This window comes from Dermochelys coriacea, chromosome 26, assembly GCF_009764565.3.
Source record: "Dermochelys coriacea isolate rDerCor1 chromosome 26, rDerCor1.pri.v4, whole genome shotgun sequence".
Taxonomy (NCBI): Eukaryota; Metazoa; Chordata; order Testudines; family Dermochelyidae; genus Dermochelys; species Dermochelys coriacea.
This window is the reverse complement of record NC_050093.1, coordinates 15,382,937-15,404,012: the sequence shown is the minus strand read 5'-3', so window position 1 is coordinate 15,404,012 and position 21,076 is coordinate 15,382,937. Positions and strand designations below refer to the sequence as shown.

The window sequence follows — 21,076 nt, the reverse complement described above, 5'->3', positions numbered from 1 at the left end:
GCTGGGGGCTGTATACAAGCCGACCTAGAACCCGGAGCCGGGGGAGGCTGGTCCTGGGTCCCAAGGGCAGAGGTGAAAGTAAGCCAGTACGCCCCATACGGCGTACCGGTAACAGCCGGTGCGCTGTACGGGGACCAGCTTTCCCAGAGGGCAATTTAAAGCCCTGGGGTAGTGGCGGCAGGGCTGCGTTGGGGATTTAAAGGGCCCCAGAGCTCCAGCCCCCACTACCCTCCTGCTGGAGCCCTGCTGCCTGAGCCCTGGGGTAGGGGTTGGGGGGTTCTGGCGGGGATTTAAAGGGCCCCAGAGCTCCAGCCCCCACTACCCTCCTGCTGGAGCCCTGCTGCCTGAGCCCTGGGGTAGGGGTTGGGGGGTTCTGGCAGGGATTTAAAGGGCCCCAGAGCTCCAGAGCCACTACCGCCCCAGGGCCCTTTAAATCTCCACCAGAGCCCTGCTGCTGAAGCCCTGGGGAAGCCTCTGGAGTGGATTTAAAGGGCTGGGGCCCCGGGGCCCTTTAAATCCTTGATGGAGCCCGGCCACCGTGACCCCAGGGATTGGGCAGCAGGGCTCAGGCGGGGATTTAAAGGGCTCCGGGCTCCGGCAGCCGCTACCACAGCGGAGCCCCAGGCCCATTAAAGCTCTGCCAGAGCCCAGAGCCCCAGGGTAGCGGTGGCAGCCGGGAGCCCCCAGGGCTCCTCAGTGATTTAAAGGGCCCGGGGCTCGGCTGCAGTAGCAGCGGCCAGAGCCCTGGGCCTTTTAAATCACCCCTGAGCCCCGGGGCTCCCAGCCGCCTCTGCAGCTGGTAGCTCAGGGGTGATTTAAAGGGCCCCGGGCTCCCAGCCACCACTACCGCAGCTGAAGCCCTGGCCCTTTAAATCAAGATTTAAAAGGCCTGGGGATTTAAGGCCCTGCCCCTTCCAGTTGAGGCCACGCCCCCCTCTAACTTACTTTCACCCCTGCCCAAGGGGGATGCTCAAGCCCATCTCTAGTTGGATCCTTTCCAGCTTGTTTTCCCAGCTGGCCCAGAGCACTTCGCCCTCCTGGACCACTGTCCCTAGCCTACACTTACACAGGTCTAAATCCAGAGTGACTCCAGCCCAGTCAGTGAGTCACTCCTCATTCAGACCATTTACGGACTGAAAGCCGAGCCTGGCCCAGCAGAGTGACTCCGGATTTACCCCCAGTCGGTGAGGCAGAATCCGTCTCAGTGGAGTGACTCCGGATTTACCCCAGTATCGGCGAGACAGAATCCAGCCGAGCAGAGTGACTCCGGATTTATCCCAGTATCAGCAAGGCAGAATCTGGCCGAGCAGAATGACTCTGGATTTACCCCAGTATCGGCAAGGCAGAATCCGGCCCATTGTGTTCCATCGCCGCCCATTGGCCGTGTGCCGAGTATTGTCCGTCTGTGGATGTCCTGGCCCAGCATTATCCTGCCTGCCCTGGGCAAGGCTGGTAGCCATTGTACTGGAGAGATAAGGAGCCCTTTCAGCTGGGCTCTGGCTCTGCCCCGTTGGTGCTTCCCGCTGGGCACCAATCCTCCTGCAGGGGGCCCTGCAGTCTGGGGGGGCTTACAGGCCCTCCCTGGGCCCAGGGGGTGGGGTGCCTCCTGCTTGCTGTCTGCTCAATCCCCATCGTATCTGCTAGGATCCACATCGCTCTTTATATGCTGAGCAGCGCAGCTGTGTCAGGCTGGGGCTGGCATGCACCCGGGCCACAAGGGGTGAATCTGCAGGGGTGCCCTCCCTCTCCTCCAAGGGCCAGTTGTTCCACTGACCCAGCTCCCACGAGCCGATGGTGCCATCCTGCTGGCTCTAGCTCAGCCATGCTCCCCTCTCAGGCTAGCTGTGCCCCGCTGGGCATGGACAGGCTCTGAGGTACAAGCGGGGTCTGCAGAGCTGGTGCTGAGTGAGAGGCACTCGGAGTGCCACGGCGGTGGGTGAGGGCAATAGGTGGGACCTGGGACCTAGGAATAGCCCTGCGCCACGCACACGAAATGTCAGTGCCAGGGAGCCATGCCACGGCCTGGCAAGAGGCAGGAGGCTTCCTGCAGAGGCCGGGAGCTCAACAAGCACCCATTGGGCATCCCTCTCGCCCGTGGTAACCCCCAGGAGTGGGGGCAGTGGGGGGGGTGACCAGAAATGCTGCCAGAGTTCTGCCGGGCCTGGCCTCTGTTCTGCCAGAGGGGGGCTCAGGCTCAGAGACCAGCCTGTAACACCCCTCATGCCAGGGCTGGCCCCACCTGCTCCCTACCCTGGCACTACTGGGTTATATCCCAGAATCCTCTGCTCCCCACCCTGGCACTGCCTGGGTTATAGCCCAGAATCCTCTGCTCCCCACCCTGGCACTACCTGGGTTATATAGAATCATAGAAGATTAGGGTTGGAAGAGACCTCAGGAGGTCATTTAGTCCAACCCCCTGCTCAAAGCAGGACCAACCCTAACTAAATCATCCCAGCCAGGGCTTTGTCTAGCTGGGCCTTAAAAACCTCTAAGGATGGAGATTCCATCACCTCCCTAGGTAACCCAGAATTGCTACTTAGCAGGTCGGTCCCCAGCCTGTAGTGGTGCATGGGATTCTTCCCTCCTAAGTGCAGAACTTGTCTTTGTTGAAGTGCACTTGTCCTTGTTGAACCTCATCAGATTTCTTTTGGCCTAATCCTTCAATTTGTCTAGGTCACTCTGGACCCTATCCCTACCCTCCAGCTTAGTGTTATCTGTGAACTTGCTGAGAGGGCAATCCATCCCATCATCCAGATCGTTATTGAAGATGTTGAAGAAAACTGGTCCCAGGACCGAAACCTGGGACACTCCGCTTGATATTGGCTGCCAACTAGACATCGAGCCGTTGATCACTACCCGTTGAGCCTGACAATCTAGCCAGCTTTCTATCCACCTTATAGTCCATTCATCCAGCCCATACTTCTTTAACTTGTTGGCAAGAATTCTGTGGGAGACCGTGTCAAAAGTTTTGCTAAAATCAAGATCTATCACATCCACCACTTTCCCTGTATCGACAGAGCCAGTTAGCTCATCATAGAAGGCAATCGGTTGGTCAGGCATGACTTGCCTTGGTGAATCCATGCTGACTGTTCCTGATCACCTTCCTCTCCTCCAAGTGCTTCAAAATGTATTCCTTGAGGACCTGCTCCATGATTTTTCCAGGTACTGAGGTGAGGCTGACTGGTCTGTAGTTCCCCGGATCCTCCTTCTTCCCTTTTTTAAAGATGGGCACTACATTAGCCTTTTTCCAGTCGTCCGGGACTTCCCCCGATCACCATGAGTTTTCAAAGATAATGGCCAATGGCTCTGCAATCACATCCGCCAACTCCTTTAGCACTCTCGGATGCAGCGCATCCGGCCCCATGGACTTGTGCTCGTCCAGCTTTTTTAAATAGTCCTGAACTTGTTCTTTCACCATTGAGGGCTGGTCACCTCCTCCCCATGCTGTACTGCCCAGTGCAGCAGTCTTGGAGCTGACCTTGTCTGAAGACCAAGGCAAAACAAGCATTGAGTACTTCAGCTTTTTCCACATCATCTGTCACTGGGTTGCCTGCCCCATTCAGTAAGGGGCCCACACTTTCCCTGACCTTCTTGTTGCTAACATACCTGTAGAAACCCTTCTTGTTACGCTTCACATCCCTTGCTCGCTGCAACTCCAGTTGTGTTTTGGCCTTCTTGATTACACCCCTGCATGCTTGAGCAATATTTTTATACTCCTCCCTACTCATCTGTCCAAGTTTCTTGTAAGCTTCCTTTTTGTGTTTAAGCTCCCCAAAGATTTCTCTGTTAAGCCAAGCTGGTCACCTGCCATATTTGCTATTCTTTCTGCACATTGGGACGGTTTGTTCCTGTGCCCTCAATAAAGCTTATTTAAAATACAGCCAGCTCTCCTGGACTCCTTCCCCACTCACATTAGCCTCCCAGGAATCCTGCTCATCAGTTCCCTGAGGGAGTCAAAGTCTGCTTTTCTGAAGTCCAGGGTCTGTATTCTGCTGCTCTCCTGTCTTCCCTGTGTCAGGATCCTGAACTCCACCATCTCATGGTCACTGCCTCCCAGGTTGCCACCCACTTCTACTTTCCCTATCAATTCTTCCCTGTTTGTAAGCAGCAGGTCAAGAGGAAAACGGCCCCTGGTTGGTTCCTCCAATAGTTGCACCAGAAGTTGTCCCTAACACTGTCCAAAAACGTTCTGGATTGTCTGTGCTCTGCTTTCCCAGCAGACATCAGGGTGATTGAAGTCCCCCAGGAGAACCAGGGCCTGTGTTGTGGAAAGTTCAGTCAATTGTCCGAAGAAAGCCTCGTCTACTTCCTCCTCCTGGTCTGGTGGTCTATAGCAGGCGCCAACCACGACATCACCCTTGTTGCTCTCGCCTCTAAACTTAACCCAAAGACTCTCAACAGGCTTTTCTCCCATTTCATACTGGAGCTCTGAGCAATCGTACAGTGCAAATCCTCCCCCTTTCCTCCCCTGCCTGTCCTTCCTGAACAGTTTATACCCATCCATGGCAGTGCTCCAGTCATGTGAGCTACCCACCAAGTCAAGTCTCTGTTATCTCCCAGAATCCTCTGCTCCCCGCCCTGGCTACATCCCAGAAGCCTCTGCTCCCACCCTGGCCCCGCCTGGGTTATAACCCAGAATCCTCTGCTCCCCGCCCTGGCCCTGCCTGGGTTATATCCCAGAATCCTCTGCTCCCGCCCTGGCCCTGCCTGGGTTATAACCCAGAATCCTCTGCTCCCGCCCTGGCCCTGCCTGGGTTATATCCCAGAATCCTCTCTGGGCCGCGCTCCCAGCCCCACCGGCGGGTGATAGATCTCGCTCCCAGCCTCCAGCCCCTCCACGGCTGTGGCCTTGTCCCTGGCCTGGTCACCCAGCAGGTCCCACCTTGGCCCAGGCTCCAGCTCGCAAGGAGGCTCCCAGGGGCAGGGGAGTGCACAGACATGGCAGTAATGCATGGGGCCCCCCAGCTTGAGAGCGGCACTAGGTGTTGCGGGGCACACTGCCCTGTTGTAAGCAGAGCCTGGGCAGGGTCTTTGGCTGGCAGCCGGACAGCCTCCGTGAATGGGGTACCGGCTGCCACCCTCGCCCGTTAGTGGAAGGCAGAGAGCTGGGGGGGCCGCCAAAGTGTGGGGTGAGTGTGAAGAATCACACTGTGTGCACGTGTGAACAGTCCGTGTGTATGTGAGAGAGACAGAGACCAGCCGGCATGTCGGGGGTGTGAAGAGACGCAGGACTCTGTGTCTGTGTGTGAGAGTGCAAGAGACCAGTTGCAGGGTGGGTGTGTTCAGTTCCCATCCTACCCGACGGACCTGGGCGCGTACTGCAGGGGAAAGGCCCTGCGGCCCGTTCCCTGAGCTGTGCCAGCCAGGCTCCTAGTACTCCTGGCACAGTTTGCCTCCGCTGACATTCAGCCCTGGCCAGGCTCCGGCTGCCCCCCATGGCATGTACTTGATTCGGTTGCAGCCCCCAGTTAGGGGGCCTGGCGGGTTTCCCTGTACCCCGCCCCTGGGGGGATGGGCTGCTCAAGCTGTGAGGGCCCTGGGCAGCCATGGCTCAGGCCGGGCTTGTGTGCGCCTGGCAACCCCAGTGTGCCCACTTCTGCCACCGCCTGCCCCCTTTGAGCCAAGTGCTTCCAACATGCTGAACAGCCAGCCAGAGAGGGAGAGACGCCCCCACATGCAGCCACCTCTGGGGAGGGTGTACAAACCGACTCCACTCCACCGACATGCAGCCAATAGGGGGTATTTTCCCCACACTGTCTGCTCTGCCCCCACCGTGGTGCTAGGGGGCAGATGCTGCCGGGAGCAGGCAAGGGCCAGAGGCTGATGCTGGAGGCAGGGGGTGCAGAGAGGATTGGGGGCGCTGCTGCTCCCCCTGGGCATTGCAAGGTGCCCAGTTCAGCCTAAGGCGAGAGGAAGATCCCCAAGGCAGCAGGTCCCCCAGACTCCCCCAGAACTGGCTGGGGCCTGGCAGGGGGCCCTGCCCCACTGCATCTGTCAGCCCCAGGCTCTAGGGGCCTTGCCCAGCAGCGAGAAGCCTGGCAGGCACCATGTGGGCTGTGGGGGGACAAGGCCTTCCACTAACGCCCCCAGGCAAGATGAGAGATGGGTCCTGGGGGGCAGGGAATGGGCTGATGGGGGTTCGGGGGGGGGTGTTGGATCCAGAGGCAGGGGGCTCTCTGCGGCCCAGGGGAAAGGGCCAGGGCCAGGGACACCCAACTGCTGGACACAGGGGGCCCTGGTGGTCTGTGTGGGCATTGCGTAGGGCTTCCCCACTCCGGCTCCTTTGGGGCCCAGGTGGGGAAAGGGTCCCAGACCCCTCTCCTGCCGGCCGCAAGTCCAGGGACGGGGCAGTGGCGGGGGGCGCGCTGGCCACGAGCCCAGGAATGGGGGTGGGTGGGTGCATTGTCTGCAGCATCTCCCACCTTGTAGCTAGGGCCCCAATGGGTCAGTGAGCAGGGCGGTGGGGAGCTCCATCCCCTGGCCAGCCCTGACTGCCCCCTACTGAGCCCTCCACTCTACTCCCTGCAGGTCTCCCCTCCACAACCTGCCTGGGCCCAGCTCTCCTGGGCTTGCTGACCTAGCCCTGCCCCCTCCCCCAGGAGTCACAGGGCTGGGCCAAGAGTCTTCTGTTAGTGCCCACGGCCCTGCTCCCCACCGCTCGGCCCTGCTCAGACCAACCACCTCCTGGCAGCGTCAAGCATGCAACAACTGCGCCATTAACATGGGGAAGGCCCCATATGCAGCTCACTGGGCACCGGGGGGCAGAACAGACTTGGGGGGGCTCAGGCAGGCAGGTGCCAAGAGTCAGGCCTGCGACCTTCAATCCCGGGGCTAAGCCTGGAGGTCCAAAGGGGTCCCCATGGTGCTGGGCACGACCCAGAGCCCCAGAGAGCGAGCTCAAGCCCCTGTTGTGCTGGGCGCTGTGCAGCCACAGACCACAATTCGGGCATAGAACTTTCTGTGGGTGGGGCTAACTAGACAATGGTGGAAAGGGAAACTGAGGCACCAAGCAGGGAAGTGGCAGGAATCGAACCCAGCAGTCCCATGGGTCCCAGCCCAGCATCTGATGCAGCCAGTCTCATTGTCTCACCCTCCCCCACACTTGTCTGGATCAGCTGCTGGGGCGAGGCCAAGGCCAGGGAGTCCCCGGCACAGAGTGGATAGCTCTGGAAAGGTCCCAGCCTGCAAATGGGCGGGGAGGAGGCAATGGCAGCAAAGAGGCTCCAGGAGGCAGCACCAGGCGTGTCCCAACGTTTATTGGGACCTGACACTGACACGGGGCAAGCGCGGCCGGGAGCCCCAGGGGCTTGGAGGTCCCACCATGAGCAGCAGGCCAAGCGAGACCCAGAGAAACCCAAAGGCTCCAAATCCCCCACCGCAGCAGAGGGGCCCGAGCCAAGGGCTACAGGAGCCAGCCCCCACCAGGGCTGTAGAGGCGAAAGCAGCAGTAACTCCAGCCGGAACGGGGGAGCTCCCAGCTCCCCAAGCCCTGTCCCTGCAGGGGCTGCACGGCCCAGCACGGGGGCATTCTGCAGCACTGGCACCCCCTGCTGTCCATCCTGCAGCAGTCAGGGCAGAGAGCCTCGCATCCCGCATGGCAGAGCTGGGGGTGGGAGCAGCCGGGCCCAGCCCTCAGGGCTTGACAGGGAAGAGCAGGCAGGTGTGCGCCCTGGAGGCAGAGCTGCCCTCGATCAGCACCAGGGGGTACTCGCTGTAGTGCTGGACGATGCTGGCCACGCTGTCAAACCGCTGGGGGAGAAAAGGGGAGATGGCAGCAGAGAGCGGCTGGGGGAAGTGGGACCAGCCCGACCCTCCGCGGGCACCGTCCCCAGGGCCGGATGTGCCCCGCCCAGTTCCACTGGCTCCCAGTTGTCCATTGAGTGCCCCGGCCTGGGGCTGCCACCCACCGACCCCTGGGCCAAGCAAGCAGCAGGGGCGACCAGGAGCTTTCCCAGGGGTCCCCCCCCATTCCCAGGGCTGCCAGGAGAGAGGCTGCCCCTGAAGGGGGCAGGGGAGAGACCCCTCCCTCAGGGCTCCCTGGCACCCCCTGCCCTCCTGGCACCCACCTCCTCGCGGCTCTTCCCATCCTTGCCCAGCGTGTACTGGCGGCTGCTCTCCAGGTAGCGGATGGGGATGTTGTAGACGCGGCCCTTGTACAGCACGACCAAGGTGAATGGTTGATTCCAGCCCAGCCCTGAGCTCTGGCGCACCATGAACGCGCTGTCCTGGGGCGGGGGGGGGGGGGCTGCTCAGCACTGGGGCAAGGACCCGGCCTGGCGCTGAGAGACGCTGCCAGGCCTGCCCAGGCCCTACCTGGCATAGATCTGTGGCAGCTCCTGGGTGCAGGAGGAACCACCACAGGGTCCCTACAGCCCCAGGGACGGGCTCTGGACCCAGCCTTTCCCCCCACACCAACCCACAGTACAGCTGGGGACTGACCCGCTCACAGTCACAGAGAGTCAGCAGCAGAGCTGGGAGAGAACCCAGGAGTCCTGCCTCCCAGCCCCTCCCCAACAACTCGACCCCACTCCCCTCCTCGAGCTGGGAGAGAACCCAGGAGTCCTGCCTCCCAGTGCCAAGCCCTGCTCTCGCCCTCGCCTGGTGGGTGCAGCCGGTACCTTATTGACCCCCTGCAGGACGCTCTCTGCCACGTGCCGGTCACAGCTCCCAGCGTACCAGGCCTGGTCCTGCAAGCCAGGATCCTGGGGAGCACAGGGGAGAGGTGAGAGCGCCGTGTGTATCCTCCCCCGTGGCAACACTTGACACGCTCAAGATGAATCTTCCCAGAATGCCCCTGGCTGCCTGTGGGGTGGGGTGGGGCTGGGGATGAAGCTGGGACCACCATGGTGAGGGTGGGGAAGGGAGAGTTCTCATAACTCTGCTCTGGGGCCCCCCCTTATATCTGCCCCCTCCCGGGACAAGCCCCCCCAGAGGCTGTGCTGGCTGCTTCGGGAGGAAGGTGCCACCCCTCCCGCCCGCCCAGGCACAGCGAGCCCACAAGCAGGGTAGGCGCTTACCTCTGCCAGGGATCTGCTGCCCCTGGGCCAGGCTGGGGCTTTGCTCGAGGCTGAAAGAGGCAGGACGCCGACGGGTTAAGAGGAGATGCGGCAGATGTCCAGCCAGGCCATGGGCACCATGCTCCCAGGCCTCTGCCATGAGCCTGAGGGGAGCTCCCTCAGCTGGCAGCAGTAGCGGGTCCTTTATTCCCCATGGGCCCAGCCCTGGGAGGGTGCCATAGTCACTGACACTCAGCCAGGACCTGGGGAGATCACAGGCCTGACCCACACCAGCTCCCAGCCTGACCCTCGCTCCCTGACCCTCCACCAGCTCCCAGGCCTGGCAGGAGCCACTGGCTCAGCAGCCTCAGGGAGACTGGACACCTGCTCCTCAATGAACAGGGTGCCGCGACTGTGCGGTGCACTCCCCCTCTCTGCCCCAGGGGGTGCTCACAGGCACCGGGGCCGTGCCCAGGCTGAAAGCGCCTGCCTTTCCCCTTCAGTCCCAGACGAAGCGGCTCCGCGCGGCCTCAGCTTGCTTGCACCTTCCCCAGCCCCCAAACAGGCCACACCTGGATGGGGAAAGACCACGGCTGCCTCTGCCCAGGGCCGGGATAGCAGGGGTTGTGGGTCAGGACAAACCCCTGACTTATGTCTGAGCTATTGAGTCCCCAAATCGTGATTTAAAGACTTCAAGGTGCAGAGAATCCTCCAGCAAGTGACCTGTGCCCCATGCTACAGAGGAAGGCGAAAAACCCCCAGGGCCTCTTCCAATCTGCCCTGGAGGAAAATTCCTTCCCGACCCCAAATAGGAGCAATCAGCTGAACCCTGAGCATATGGGCAAGATTCACCAGCCAGATACCCAGAGAAGAATTCTCTGTAGTAACTCAGATCCTACCCCATCTAACATCCCATCACAGGCCATTGGGAATATCTACCGCTAATAGTCTAAGATCAATTAATTGCCAAAATTAGGCTATCCTATCACACCATCACTTCCATAAACTCATCAAGCTTAGTCTTGAAGCCAGATATGACTTTTGCCCCCACTGCTTTCCTTGGAAGGCTGTTCCAGAACTTCACTCCTCTGATGGTTAGAAACTTCGTCTAATTTCAAGTCTAAACTTCCTGATGGCCAGTTTATATCCATTTGTTCTTGTGTCCACATTGGTACTGAGCTTAAATAATTCCTCTCCCTCTGTGGTATTTATCCCTCCGATATATTTATAGAGAGCAATCATATCTCCCCTCAACCTTCTTTTGGTTAGGCTAAACAAGCCAAGCTCCTTGAGTCTCCTTTCATAAAACAGGTTTTCCATTCCTCGGATCATCCTAGTAGCCCTTCTCTGTACCTGCTCCAGTTTGAATTCATCCTTCTTAAACATGGGAGACCAGAACTGCACACAGTATTCCAGGTGAGGTCTCACCAGTGCCTTGTATAATGGTACTAACACCTCCTTATCTCTACTGGAAGGACCGCTCCTGATGCATCCCAAGACCGCATTAGCTTTTTTCACAGCCATATCACATTGGCTGCTCATAGTCATCCTGTGATCAACCAATACTCCAAGGTCCTTCTCCGTTACTTCCAAGTGATGCATCCCCAATTTATAACAGAAGTTCTTGTTATTAATCCCTAAATGCATGACCTTGCACTTTTCACTATTAAATTTCATCCTATTACTAGTACTCTAGTTTACAAGGTCATCAAGATCTTCTTGCGTGATATCCCTGTCCTTCTCCATATTGGCAATACCTCCCAGCTTTGTATCATCCACAAACTTTATTAGCACACTCCCACTTTTTGTGCCAAGGTCAGTAATAAAAGGATTAAATAAGATTGGTCCCAAAACTGATCCTGAGGAACTCCACTAGTAACCTCCTTCCAGCCTGACAGTTTGCCTTTCAGTGTGACCTACTGTAGTCTCCCTTTAGCCAGTTCCTTATCCACCTTTCAGTTTTCATACTGATCCCCATCTTTTCCAATTTAACTAATAATTCCCCATGTGGCACCGTATCAAACACCTTATTGAAATCTAGGTAAATTAGATCCACTGCATTTCCTTTGTCTAAAAAATCTGTTACTTTCTCAAAGAACCTTGCATAATGACAGGTTTCAGAGTAGCAACTGTGTTAGTCTGTATTCGCAAAAAGAAAAGGAGTACTTGTGGCACCTTAGAGACTAACAAATTTATTTGAGCATAAGCTTTCGTGAGCTACAGCTCACTTCATCATAGCTCACGAAAGCTTATGCTCAAATAAATTTGTTAGCCTCTAAGGTGCCACAAGTACTCCTTTTCTTTTTTCTCAAAGAAGGAGATCAGGTTGGTTTGACACGATCTACCTTTTGTAAAACTATGTTGTATTTTGTCCCATTTACCATTGACCTCAATGTCCTTAACTACTTTCTCCTTCAAAATTTTTTCCAAGACCTTGCATACTACAGATGTCAAACTAACAGGTCTGTAGTTACCCGGATCACTTTTTTTCCCTTTCTTAAAAATAGGAACTGTGTTAGCAATTCTCCAGTCATATGGTACAATCCCTGAGTTTACAGATTGATTAAAAATTCTTGATAACGGGCTTGCAATTTCATGTGTCAATTCCTTTAATATTCTTGGATGAGGATTATCCGGGCCCCCCGATTTAGTCCCATTAAACTGTTTGAGTTTGGCTTATACCTCAGATGTGGTAATATCTACCTCCATATCCTCCTTCCCATTTGTTGTCCTACCATTATCCCTACAGTCCTCATTAGCCTCATTGAAGACTGAGGCAAAGTATTTGTTTAGATATTGGGCCATGCCTAGATTATCCTTAACCTCCACTCCATCCTCAGTGTTTAGCGGCCCCACTTCTTCTTTCTTTGTTTTCTTCTTATTTATATGGCTATAGAACCTTTTACTATTGGTTTTAATTCCCTTTGCAAGGTGCAACTCTACATGGCTTTTGGCCTTTCTCACTTTATCCCTACATGTCTTGACTTCAATAAGGCAGCTTTCCTTGCTGATCCCTCACATCTTCCACTCCTTGTAGGCTTTCTGCTTTTTCTTAATGACCTCTCTGAGATGCTTGCTCATCCAGCTTGGTCTACAACTCCTGCTTGTGAATTTTTTCCCCTTTCTTGGGATACAGGCTTCCGACAGCTTCTGCAGCTTTGACTTGAAGTAATTCCAGGCCTCCTCTACCTTTAGATCCACAAGTTTTTCAGTCCAATCCACTTCCCTAACTAATGTCCTTAATTTTTTTAAGTCAGCCTTTTGAAATCAAAAACCCTAGTCACAGATATATTTTTGTTTATCCTTCCATTTAGTTTGAACTGAATTAGCTCACGATCGCTTGAACCAAGGTTGTCGATGTGATGAAGTGGGACTGTTCTTAATGTTTCCTCTGAATATTGTGGGGGTGCCTCAGTTTCCCCTGTGCAGTTCTTAAGTATCTAGGTGGTGGGATAGGGGTGTATGATCGTTGCAGAGCTCTAGAGGGTAGGTGTGTGCAGGGGTCTGGACACAGAGAATGGCCGACACCCTGTTTCCTGGCAACTGATGGCCTGGCCCTTCCCCCTTGCAAGGTGAGAGCTAAAGGGTTGGAGAACAAAGGGATCCGGTGACCACCTGGCCAGGGAAAGGGACAAAGCCTGAGCTTTGGGGACAAAGGGACAAAGCCCAGAGGAGGGGCGGGGTTGGAGAGAGTTTCAGTTTGTGGCTGGCTGGGGACATGGAGTGAAGTGCAGACGTGGTTGTCTGGCTCACTGCCCCCCAAAATGGACCCAGCTGAGGGGTCCTGTTCTCTGTACCAACCAGCTCTGGTTTAGACCATGTTCCTGTCATCTAATAAACCTCTGTTTTACTGGCTGGCTGAGAGTCACGTCTGACTGTGGAGTTGTGGGGCAGGACCCTCTGGCTTCCCCAGGACCCTGCCTGGGTGGACTGGCTGGGGGAAGCACACGGAGGGGCAGAGGATGCTGCATGCTCCGATGTCAGACCCAGGAAGGGGGGAACCGGGAGAGCTGTGTGTCCTGCAGACAGGCTGCTCCCAGAGAGGAGGCTCCCCCAGAGTCCTGCCTGGCTTTGTAGGGCGCAGCTCCAGAGCATCGCCCGGGGACTCCATGACAGTCCCCTACAACCATTTCTTCTATGAGGTCCTCACTACTCACCAAAACCAAATTTAAAATGGCATCCCCTCTTGTCGGTTCAGCTATCGCAGCCAGGAAAATCTGAGACCTATTATTATTACTTATCATTTTCCACCGAATGCATCCGATGAAGTGAGCTGTAGCTCACGAAAGCTTATGCTCAAATAACTTTGTTAGTCTCTAAGGTGCCACAAGTCCTCCTTTTCTTTTTGCGGATACAGACTAACACGGCTGCTACTCTGAAACCTATTATTATTACTGGCACTTGTCCTCCAGTCTATATCTGGGAAGTTAAAGTCTCCCATGATCACGCAGTTTCCATTAGTATTTACTTCACTAAAAAACATTAAAGAGGGCTCTATCCATATCCACATCCGATCCGGCGGTCTATAGCACACCTCAAGCACATCTCAGGGAAGGCTCTAGTAGCTTTGTTCCCCAATGTGATTTTTGCCCAGACAGACTCAGTCTTATCCATTCCATCGCTTCTTATCTCTTTACCGTCGACCTCATCATTGATATACAATGCTACTCCTCTACCTTTGCCTTTCCTAAACAGCACATACCCTTCAATACCCACGAGGTCGGGCCGGGATCTGTGGGTGCAGGAACAAGGTGAAGTGAGCAGCAGAGGCTATCCCCCCCCCGAAAGGAAGGGGGTCACCACTGGAGTCCTGGGGGGCCCTCAGGCACTAAACCATGTGACTGGGTGGGGCACATCCATGGGGACAGGCCTGGGGTGGGACAGAGACTGTGGGGGGACGGGAACAGGCCGCGGGCAGAGATTGGGGGGGAGACAGACTGGGGGTAAGGGATTGCAGGGTGATGGGAGGAACTGGAAGGGGCTATGGGATGAGCAGAAGTATCCGGAGCCCAAGCAGGACTGAAGAGAACAGAGGGACCCCATCTGGGGAGCCCCCAGGAAAGGCCCTGGGGGATTCTGAGGAGCCCCCACCAGCCCGCAGGGACAAGCCCCCCCAGCTGCTCCAGTCCTCCCCCAGAAACTCCCTCCAACTCCCATCTACCAAACCCGGTGCCCCACATACCCCGGGGTGCAGCGGGGCCTGCAGGCGTCGGCAGGGGCCTCGGGAAGGAGCTGGACAGGGAGACCCTGCAACTGGCGGGAGCTGGCGGGAGCTTTGCCCAGGTTCTGTCCAGACCTGTAAGGGAAGAAGGCGGCTCAGCTCCGGGCGCAAGGGGCCAGCCAGGGGCAAGAGGCCGCGTGGCCAAGCCGGGCTTGTGGGGAGCCCAAGGGGCCCCAGGGCCCAGCCACAGAGACTCAGCCCCCAGGACGCCCCACGGGCCCAACACGACTACCCCAGCAACCATCAGCAAGCCCACCTGTCATCATGGCAATCACTGCCCTGGGCAAAGAGATCCCCTCCCACACAGGGCAGGGGCAAGCGGGGACCCCATAGGTGGGCAGGGAGCCAGGCTGCCCCTAGCCCTGTGGCCAGAGCCAGCCTCCATGGGTCCCGGGGTGCCTCCAAGCGGCTCTGCCAGGCTCCCAGGCTGCGGGGGACTCGGTGTCTGTGGGGAAGGGGGTCACTCCACAAAGCAGCCCCCTCCCAGCCCCCCCAGCCCCTCACCTTTCCCGCAGGCCAGGCCCTGGGGCATCTCCTCTCCGTTGCCAGCATCTGTGCCAGGCCCCAGGCTGAGCTTCGACAGGAACTGTGGGTTACAACAGGGACTGGTTACCAGCTAGCCAGGCTCCCCATAGTCTCTAACTGGCCCCCCCCATGAGTAACTCCTGGGCCCAACTCCTGAGTCTGCAGTTTTGGAGCTGGCTGGGCCAGGGTGGCTCCCTGGGGTAAATGGTGGCAGTGGTGGGATATAGGGCTCTGGGCTCTCCTGGAACGTAGCTGGCCACATGGTGCCATGCCATCACCTCAGAGGGTGGCCACAGGGTGAATGGGGGGGCAGTAGGGGGCTGGGAGGTTTTCTGGGGCCCATGACTGTTAGGGGAAGGGGAGCCCCCTGTCTGTTCACCCTGTATCTCTCCCTGGCAGGGGGCATCGGGGCGCTGGCTGGGGGGACCCAGCACTGAGGGCAGGGAAGCAGAAGAAGCAAGTTGGTGGTGTGGGGGCTCAGCCTGGGGAAAGGAAGATCAGCATGGGGGAGATGGGGCATGGGGAAGGGGATTGGGGGTACAGGGGGTTCGGTGTGGGGTGGGGTGTGGGAGGGGGCTTGGGGGTGCAGAGGGCTCGGTGTGGGGTGCAGGAGGGGAATGGGGGATGGCGGTCTCAGTGTTGGGGAGAGGGATTGGGGGTGCAGGGGGCTCGGTGTTAGGGGAGGGGATTGGGGGTGCTGGGGGCTCGGTGTGGGGTGGGGGTGGCTCACTCACCTTGGCTGGCAGCAGGGTGAAGGGCTCCGAGCAGCGCCGGGCAGTGGCGTGATCTGGAGGCAGGGACAGGGTGAGACGGGCACTGGGGGCACGCTGCCCCCCAACCTTCCAACCCCCACCAACTCTGCTCCTCACTGGTCCCAGCCCCCTGCTCCCTTCCCCCATTGCCAGCCTCCCAGTCTCCTGCCCCCCAGGTCCCGTTACCTAGGTAGGTGCCGTCCATGTCCTCCGGCCTCTTGGCTGGAGCCACCTTCCAGGCCTGGCTCTCACAGGGAGGCGCCTCGTACATGTCCCCCTCCTCTGACTTCTCTGCCGCCCTGGGACCCTGCGGAGTGGGACGGGGGCAGGTGGGTCCTGCCCTGGGGCTGAGGGAGTGGGCAGAGCAATGGCTGGGGGACACAGTGGGTTGGGGTGAGAGGTTGCATGAGGGGTGCAAAGGGTGGGGGTGAGGCGGGGAGCAGTGGGCAGGGTGGGGACAGGGTTGGGGGTTCAGCGGGTAGGGTGGGGCAGGGAGAAATGGGTGGGGCTATGGCTGTGTGGGGGAAGGATTGGGGTGCAGCAGGTGGGACGGGGCAGGGAGCAGTGGGTGGGGCAGGGAGCAATGGGTGGGGCTGTGTCTGGGTGGGGGCGGGGTTAGGGTGAAGTGGGCAGGGCAGAGCAGGGAACGGTGGGTGGGGCTGTGGGTGGGGGCGGGGTTAGGGTGAAGTGGGCGGGGCAGAGCAGGGTGCGGTGGGTGGGGCTGTGGGTGGGGGCGGGGTTAGGGTGAAGTGGGCGGGGCAGAGCAGGGAGCAGTGGGTGGGGCTGTGGGTGGGTGGGGGCAGGTTGTGGGTTAAGTGGGCGGGGCAGGGGTGGGTTTCTGGCTGGGCTATACTTACCGCATGCTCCCAGCTCTCTGTAACACACAGGGGGCTGTCAGTGGCTCTGCCTGCCCATCTATGGACCTGCCCCACCCCTCAGGACCTCCCTCCATGCATCTGTCCCCCACAGTAGCACCCTGGAACCCCATACTCACCATTTTTACCTTTGTGAGGTGATGGTGTGAGGGCCTTGTGAGGTATCTGACCTGTCGAACATTAATACCCTGTTGAATTGTGCGTACTCTCACTATATGGGAAGTTATGACATTGGTGTGCATGTTACATTGTGAAATACATTGTGAGGTGGGAAGACACCCACAACCAGCCTTTCAGTGGCAATAAAGGAGCAGCCATCACTGGCCAGACAGGCATTGATGGCTCATCAAGAACAATTCCCTTCCAGAGGCTCCTCAGAGAGGGCAGGTGCAATATGGGGGCTGCCTGATCCCACGTCACAGCTGCTAGAAAGATCCTGGCTGGATGAAAGTGTAAAAGGGAGCAGTGACAACATCACTTGCCCTCTCCCCTCCCCCATCTCAACAGCTGCAAGATCGATTGTCTGGAGGACAAAGTCTTTGAACTGGGGAGATTGGTCCCAGACTGAAAGGGAATCTAGCCTGTGTATTGAAAACTGTGAGCTGCCTGTAACATCTACGAGGGCGAGAAATTCTTGCTTGATTCTAATCCTGCTTAGTTTGTAGAATTTAGACTGCAAATTTATTTTTATTTCTTATGGTATTCACCAGATGGTATCACCCAAGAGCTCTGAAGAAATGCAAATGTGAAATTGCAGAACTACTAACTGTGGTCTGTGACCTATCATTTAAATCAGCTTCTGTACCAGATGACTGGAGGCTAGCTAATGTGATGCCAATTTTTAAAAAGGGCTCCAGAGGTGATCCCAGCAATTACAGGCCGGTAAGCCTGACTTCGGTAGTGGGCAAACTGGTTGAAACTATAGTAAAGAAAAAAATTGTCAGACATGTCGATGAACATAATTTGTAGAGGAAGAGTCAACGTGGTTTTAGTAAAGGTAAATCCTGCCTCACCAATCTACTAGAATTCTTTGGGGGGGTCAACAGGCATGTGCCCCAAGGGGATCCAGTGGATTAGTGTACTTAGATTTTCAGAACGCCTTTGACAAGGTCCCTCACCAAAGGCTCTTACACAAAATAAGCTGCAATGGGATAAGAGGGAAGGTCCTCTCATGGGTTGGTAACTGGTTAAAAGACAGGAAACAAAGAGTAGGAATAAATGGTCAGTTTTCAGAATGGGGAGAGGTAAATAGTGGTGTCCCCCAGGGGTCTGTACTGGGACCAGTCCTATTCAACATAGTCATAAATGGTCTGGGAAAAGGGGTAAACGGTGAGGTGGCCAAATTTGCAGATGATACAAAACTACTCAAGACAGTTAAGACCCAGGCAGACTGCGAAGAGCTACCCAAGGATCTCTCAAAACTGGGTGACCGGGCAACAAAATGGCAGATGAAATTCAAGGTTGATAAATGCAAAGTAAAGCACATTGGAAAACATAATCCCAACTACACCTATAAAATGATGGGGTCTAAATTAGACCACTCAAGAAAGAGATCTTGGAGTCCGTGTGGATAATTCTCTGAAAACATCCAAACAATGTGCAGCAGCAGTCAAAAAAGCGGGAACAGAATGTTGGGAATCATTAAGAAAGGGATGGAAAATAGGACAGAAAATATCATATTGCATCTACATAAATCCATGGTACTCCCACATCTGGAATACTGCGTGCAGGTGTGGTTGTCCCATCTCGAAAAAGATCTATTGGAATTGGAAAAGGTTCAGAAAAGGGCAACAAAAAGGATTAGGGGTATGCAACGGCTTCCATATGAGAAGAGGTTAATAAGACTGGAACTTTTCACCTGGAAAAGCTGGTGTGGAGAAAGTAAGTAAGGGAGTGTTATTTACTCCTTCTCATAACACAAGAACTAGGGGCCACCAACTGAAATTATTGGTTTCAGAGTAGCAGTCATGTTGGTCTGTATCCACAAAAATAACAGGAGGACTCGTGGCACCTTAGAGACTAACAAATTTATTTGAGCATAAGCTTTTGTGAGCTACAGCTCATTCGATGAAGTGAGCAGTAGCTCACTAAAGATTATGCTCAAATAAATTTGTTAGTCTCTAAGGTGCCACAAGGACTCCTTTTCTTTCAACTGAAATTAAGAAGCAGAAGCTTTAAAACAAACAGAAGGAAGTATTTTTTCACACAACACACAGTCAACCTGTGGAACTCTTTGCCAGAAGATGTTGTGAAGGCCATGACTATAACAGGGTTCAGAAAAGAACTAGATAAATTCATGGAGGACAGGTCCATCAATGGCTATTAACCAGACTGGGCAGGGAGGGTGTCTCTAGCCGCTGTTTGCCAGAAGCTGGGAATGGGCGACAAGGGATGGATCACTTGAGAATCCCCCATTCTGTTCATTCCCTCCGGGGCACCTGGCACTGGCCACTGTCAGCAGACAGGACACTGGGCTAGATGGACCTTTGGTCTGACCCAGTCTGGCCGCTCTTATGTTCTAACCAACTCTGATCTCTCTGCCTGCTACTTATAATCCCTCACAATCGATCTTTCTGGTAATAAATCCGTGTTATATTTCACCGAACGGTGGGGTTTGGTGGAAGTGCTCAGGGAATCTGAGCTCAGCTTAACAGGGGCTGGTGTGTGTTCAGTATCCTCTGTCGAAGCAGTGAACTAATGAATGGGCTTGCACTGTGCAAGGGGCCCTTGAGCAGAGGAAGACGGTGCAGTTCTGGGGTGCGAGGCTGGGGGCTGGGTGATGGGCTGGTGCCTCTCTGGTGATTCATGTGAGGCTCAGGGAACACGCAATGTAGCTGGGTGTGGGGCTCCCCATGCTAGTGGGGACTGATCCCAGCGCTGCCCTGGGTTTGCTGTTTGTCGCTGACGAAGCTCTGTGAAGGACAGCCCAGGTTGGCGAGTTAAGGGGTCGCAGGATGTACTGGGGGATCCTGTCACACCCTCCACACAGGACAGGCGGGGGGAATAATGCAGCCACCCTAGGCCCGGCTTAGCCGGCTGCGGCTACTGACCCCCCCAGGCTCCTGGGGCTGGGACCATCACTTACCCGGCCGCTTAGGGGGCGGGGGTGGAGTCTGAGGCCTGTGGGGAGGAGACACAACAGGACCCCATGAGCCTCCCTGCTCCATCCCTACGGTGCCCACATCGCCTCCCTGCCCCCCCCATGCTGACATCACCCCGCTGCCCTGCCCCCACATCACCCCACCCCCGCATAGCCCCCCCACGCCCACATCACCCCCTGCCCGCACATTTCTCCCCCACTCTCCCAGCCGGGTGACCCCCCCCGCCCTCCGGGCTCCCTGCCTAGGGTGACCAGACAGGAAGTGTGAAAACTAGACACATTTTGTTTTTGGGGGTGGGGGGGATAGTTGCATGTATAAGACAAAGCCCCTAATATCAGACGTCTGGGTCACCCTACTCCTGCCCTCCATGTGCCCATCCAGGCTCTGGCCTCCAGGGACTGATCCCACGGCGAGACCAGGGCCAGGGATGGACCTGGAGGGGGCAAAGGGCTGGTGCTCCCTAGGCTGCCCCCCACCCCCTGTGGCCCCAGCCCTCAGCCCGGAGTCTGCACTACTCACGGGCTGCAGCTCCTCCTGAAGATATTCTGCAAGGAATCCAAAGCGGGGTCAGGGCAGGAGGGGGGCAGTGGGGAGCCTATCCCCAAACAACCTCCAGCATCCCCCCTATTCCCTCCCCATGGCACCCCCTCTCCCTACAGTGCCCCACACAGCCACTGCCCCACTCCCCATGGCACCCCCACATGGCATCCCCTGCTGGATCTAGTCAGCAGCCCTGTCCCCCCCACTATGGGATCCTTCAGCCTGGGGATGAGGCTGGGGTTGAAGGAGGCTCAAGCTGATGTATATCACCATGAAGAAGCAAAAATGTAACAGCAGCTGGGAGCTTTCCCAGGAGAGGCCCAGGGCTGGGCTGGCAGGGGGCTGCGGGTCGGGAGTGAGGGGCACCGGTGGAGCTGGGGGGAGCCCGGGGCTGGGCTGGCAGGGGGCTGCGGATCGGGAGTGAGGGGCACCGGCAGAGCTGGGGGGAGCCCGGGGCTGGGCTGGCAGGGGGCTGCGGATCGGGAGAGAGGGGCATCGGCAGAGCTGGGGGGAGCCCGGGGCTGGGCTGGCAGGGGGTTGCAGATCGGGAGTGAGGGGCATCGGCAGAGCTGGGGGGAGCCCGGGGCTGGGCTGGCAGGGGGCTGCGGATCGGGAGAGAGGGGCATCGGCAGAGCTGGGGGGAGCCCGGGGCTGGGCTGGCAGGGGGTTGCAGATCGGGAGTGAGGGGCATCAGCAGAGCTGGGGGGAGCCCGGGGCTGGGCTGGCAGGGGGTTGCGGATCGGGAGTGAGGGGCACCGGCAGAGCTGTGGGGGCTGGGCTAGGCTAGCAGGGGGCTGCGGATCGGGAGTGAGGGGCATCGGCAGAGCTGGGGGGAGCCCGGGGCTGGGCTGGCAGGGGGTTGCGGGTCGGGAGTGAGGGGCATCGGCAGAGCTGGGGGGAGCCCGGGGCTGGGCTGGCAGGGGGTTGCGGGTCGGGAGTGAGGGGCATCGGCAGAGCTGGGGGGAGCTCAGGGCAGGGGGCTGTGGGTCAGGGAATCCAAAGGTGCTCACAGCCCTAAGCCATGCCTGCATGGAGCTGCTCCCGGCAGGGCCTGCTCTCTGAGCCC

General features: G+C 57.2%; 1 protein-coding gene across 1 annotated transcript; it reads right to left on the bottom strand.

The window, feature by feature from the left end:
- Positions 1-7,273: 7,273 nt before the first annotated feature.
- SH2D6 (SH2 domain containing 6) lies at positions 7,274-19,527 on the bottom strand. The gene is made up of 10 exons (XM_038385013.2): positions 19,455-19,527; positions 16,352-16,368; positions 15,681-15,801; positions 15,477-15,529; positions 14,722-14,803; positions 14,179-14,292; positions 9,018-9,067; positions 8,619-8,702; positions 8,067-8,225; positions 7,274-7,749 (listed from the first exon to the last, which is right to left on the bottom strand). The coding sequence occupies exons 3-10, from the start codon at positions 15,763-15,765 to the stop codon at positions 7,633-7,635; spliced, it is 744 nt and encodes a 247-aa protein (XP_038240941.1). The 5' UTR covers positions 15,766-15,801; positions 16,352-16,368; positions 19,455-19,527; the 3' UTR covers positions 7,274-7,632.
- Between the last annotated feature and the right edge of the window lie 1,549 nt (positions 19,528-21,076).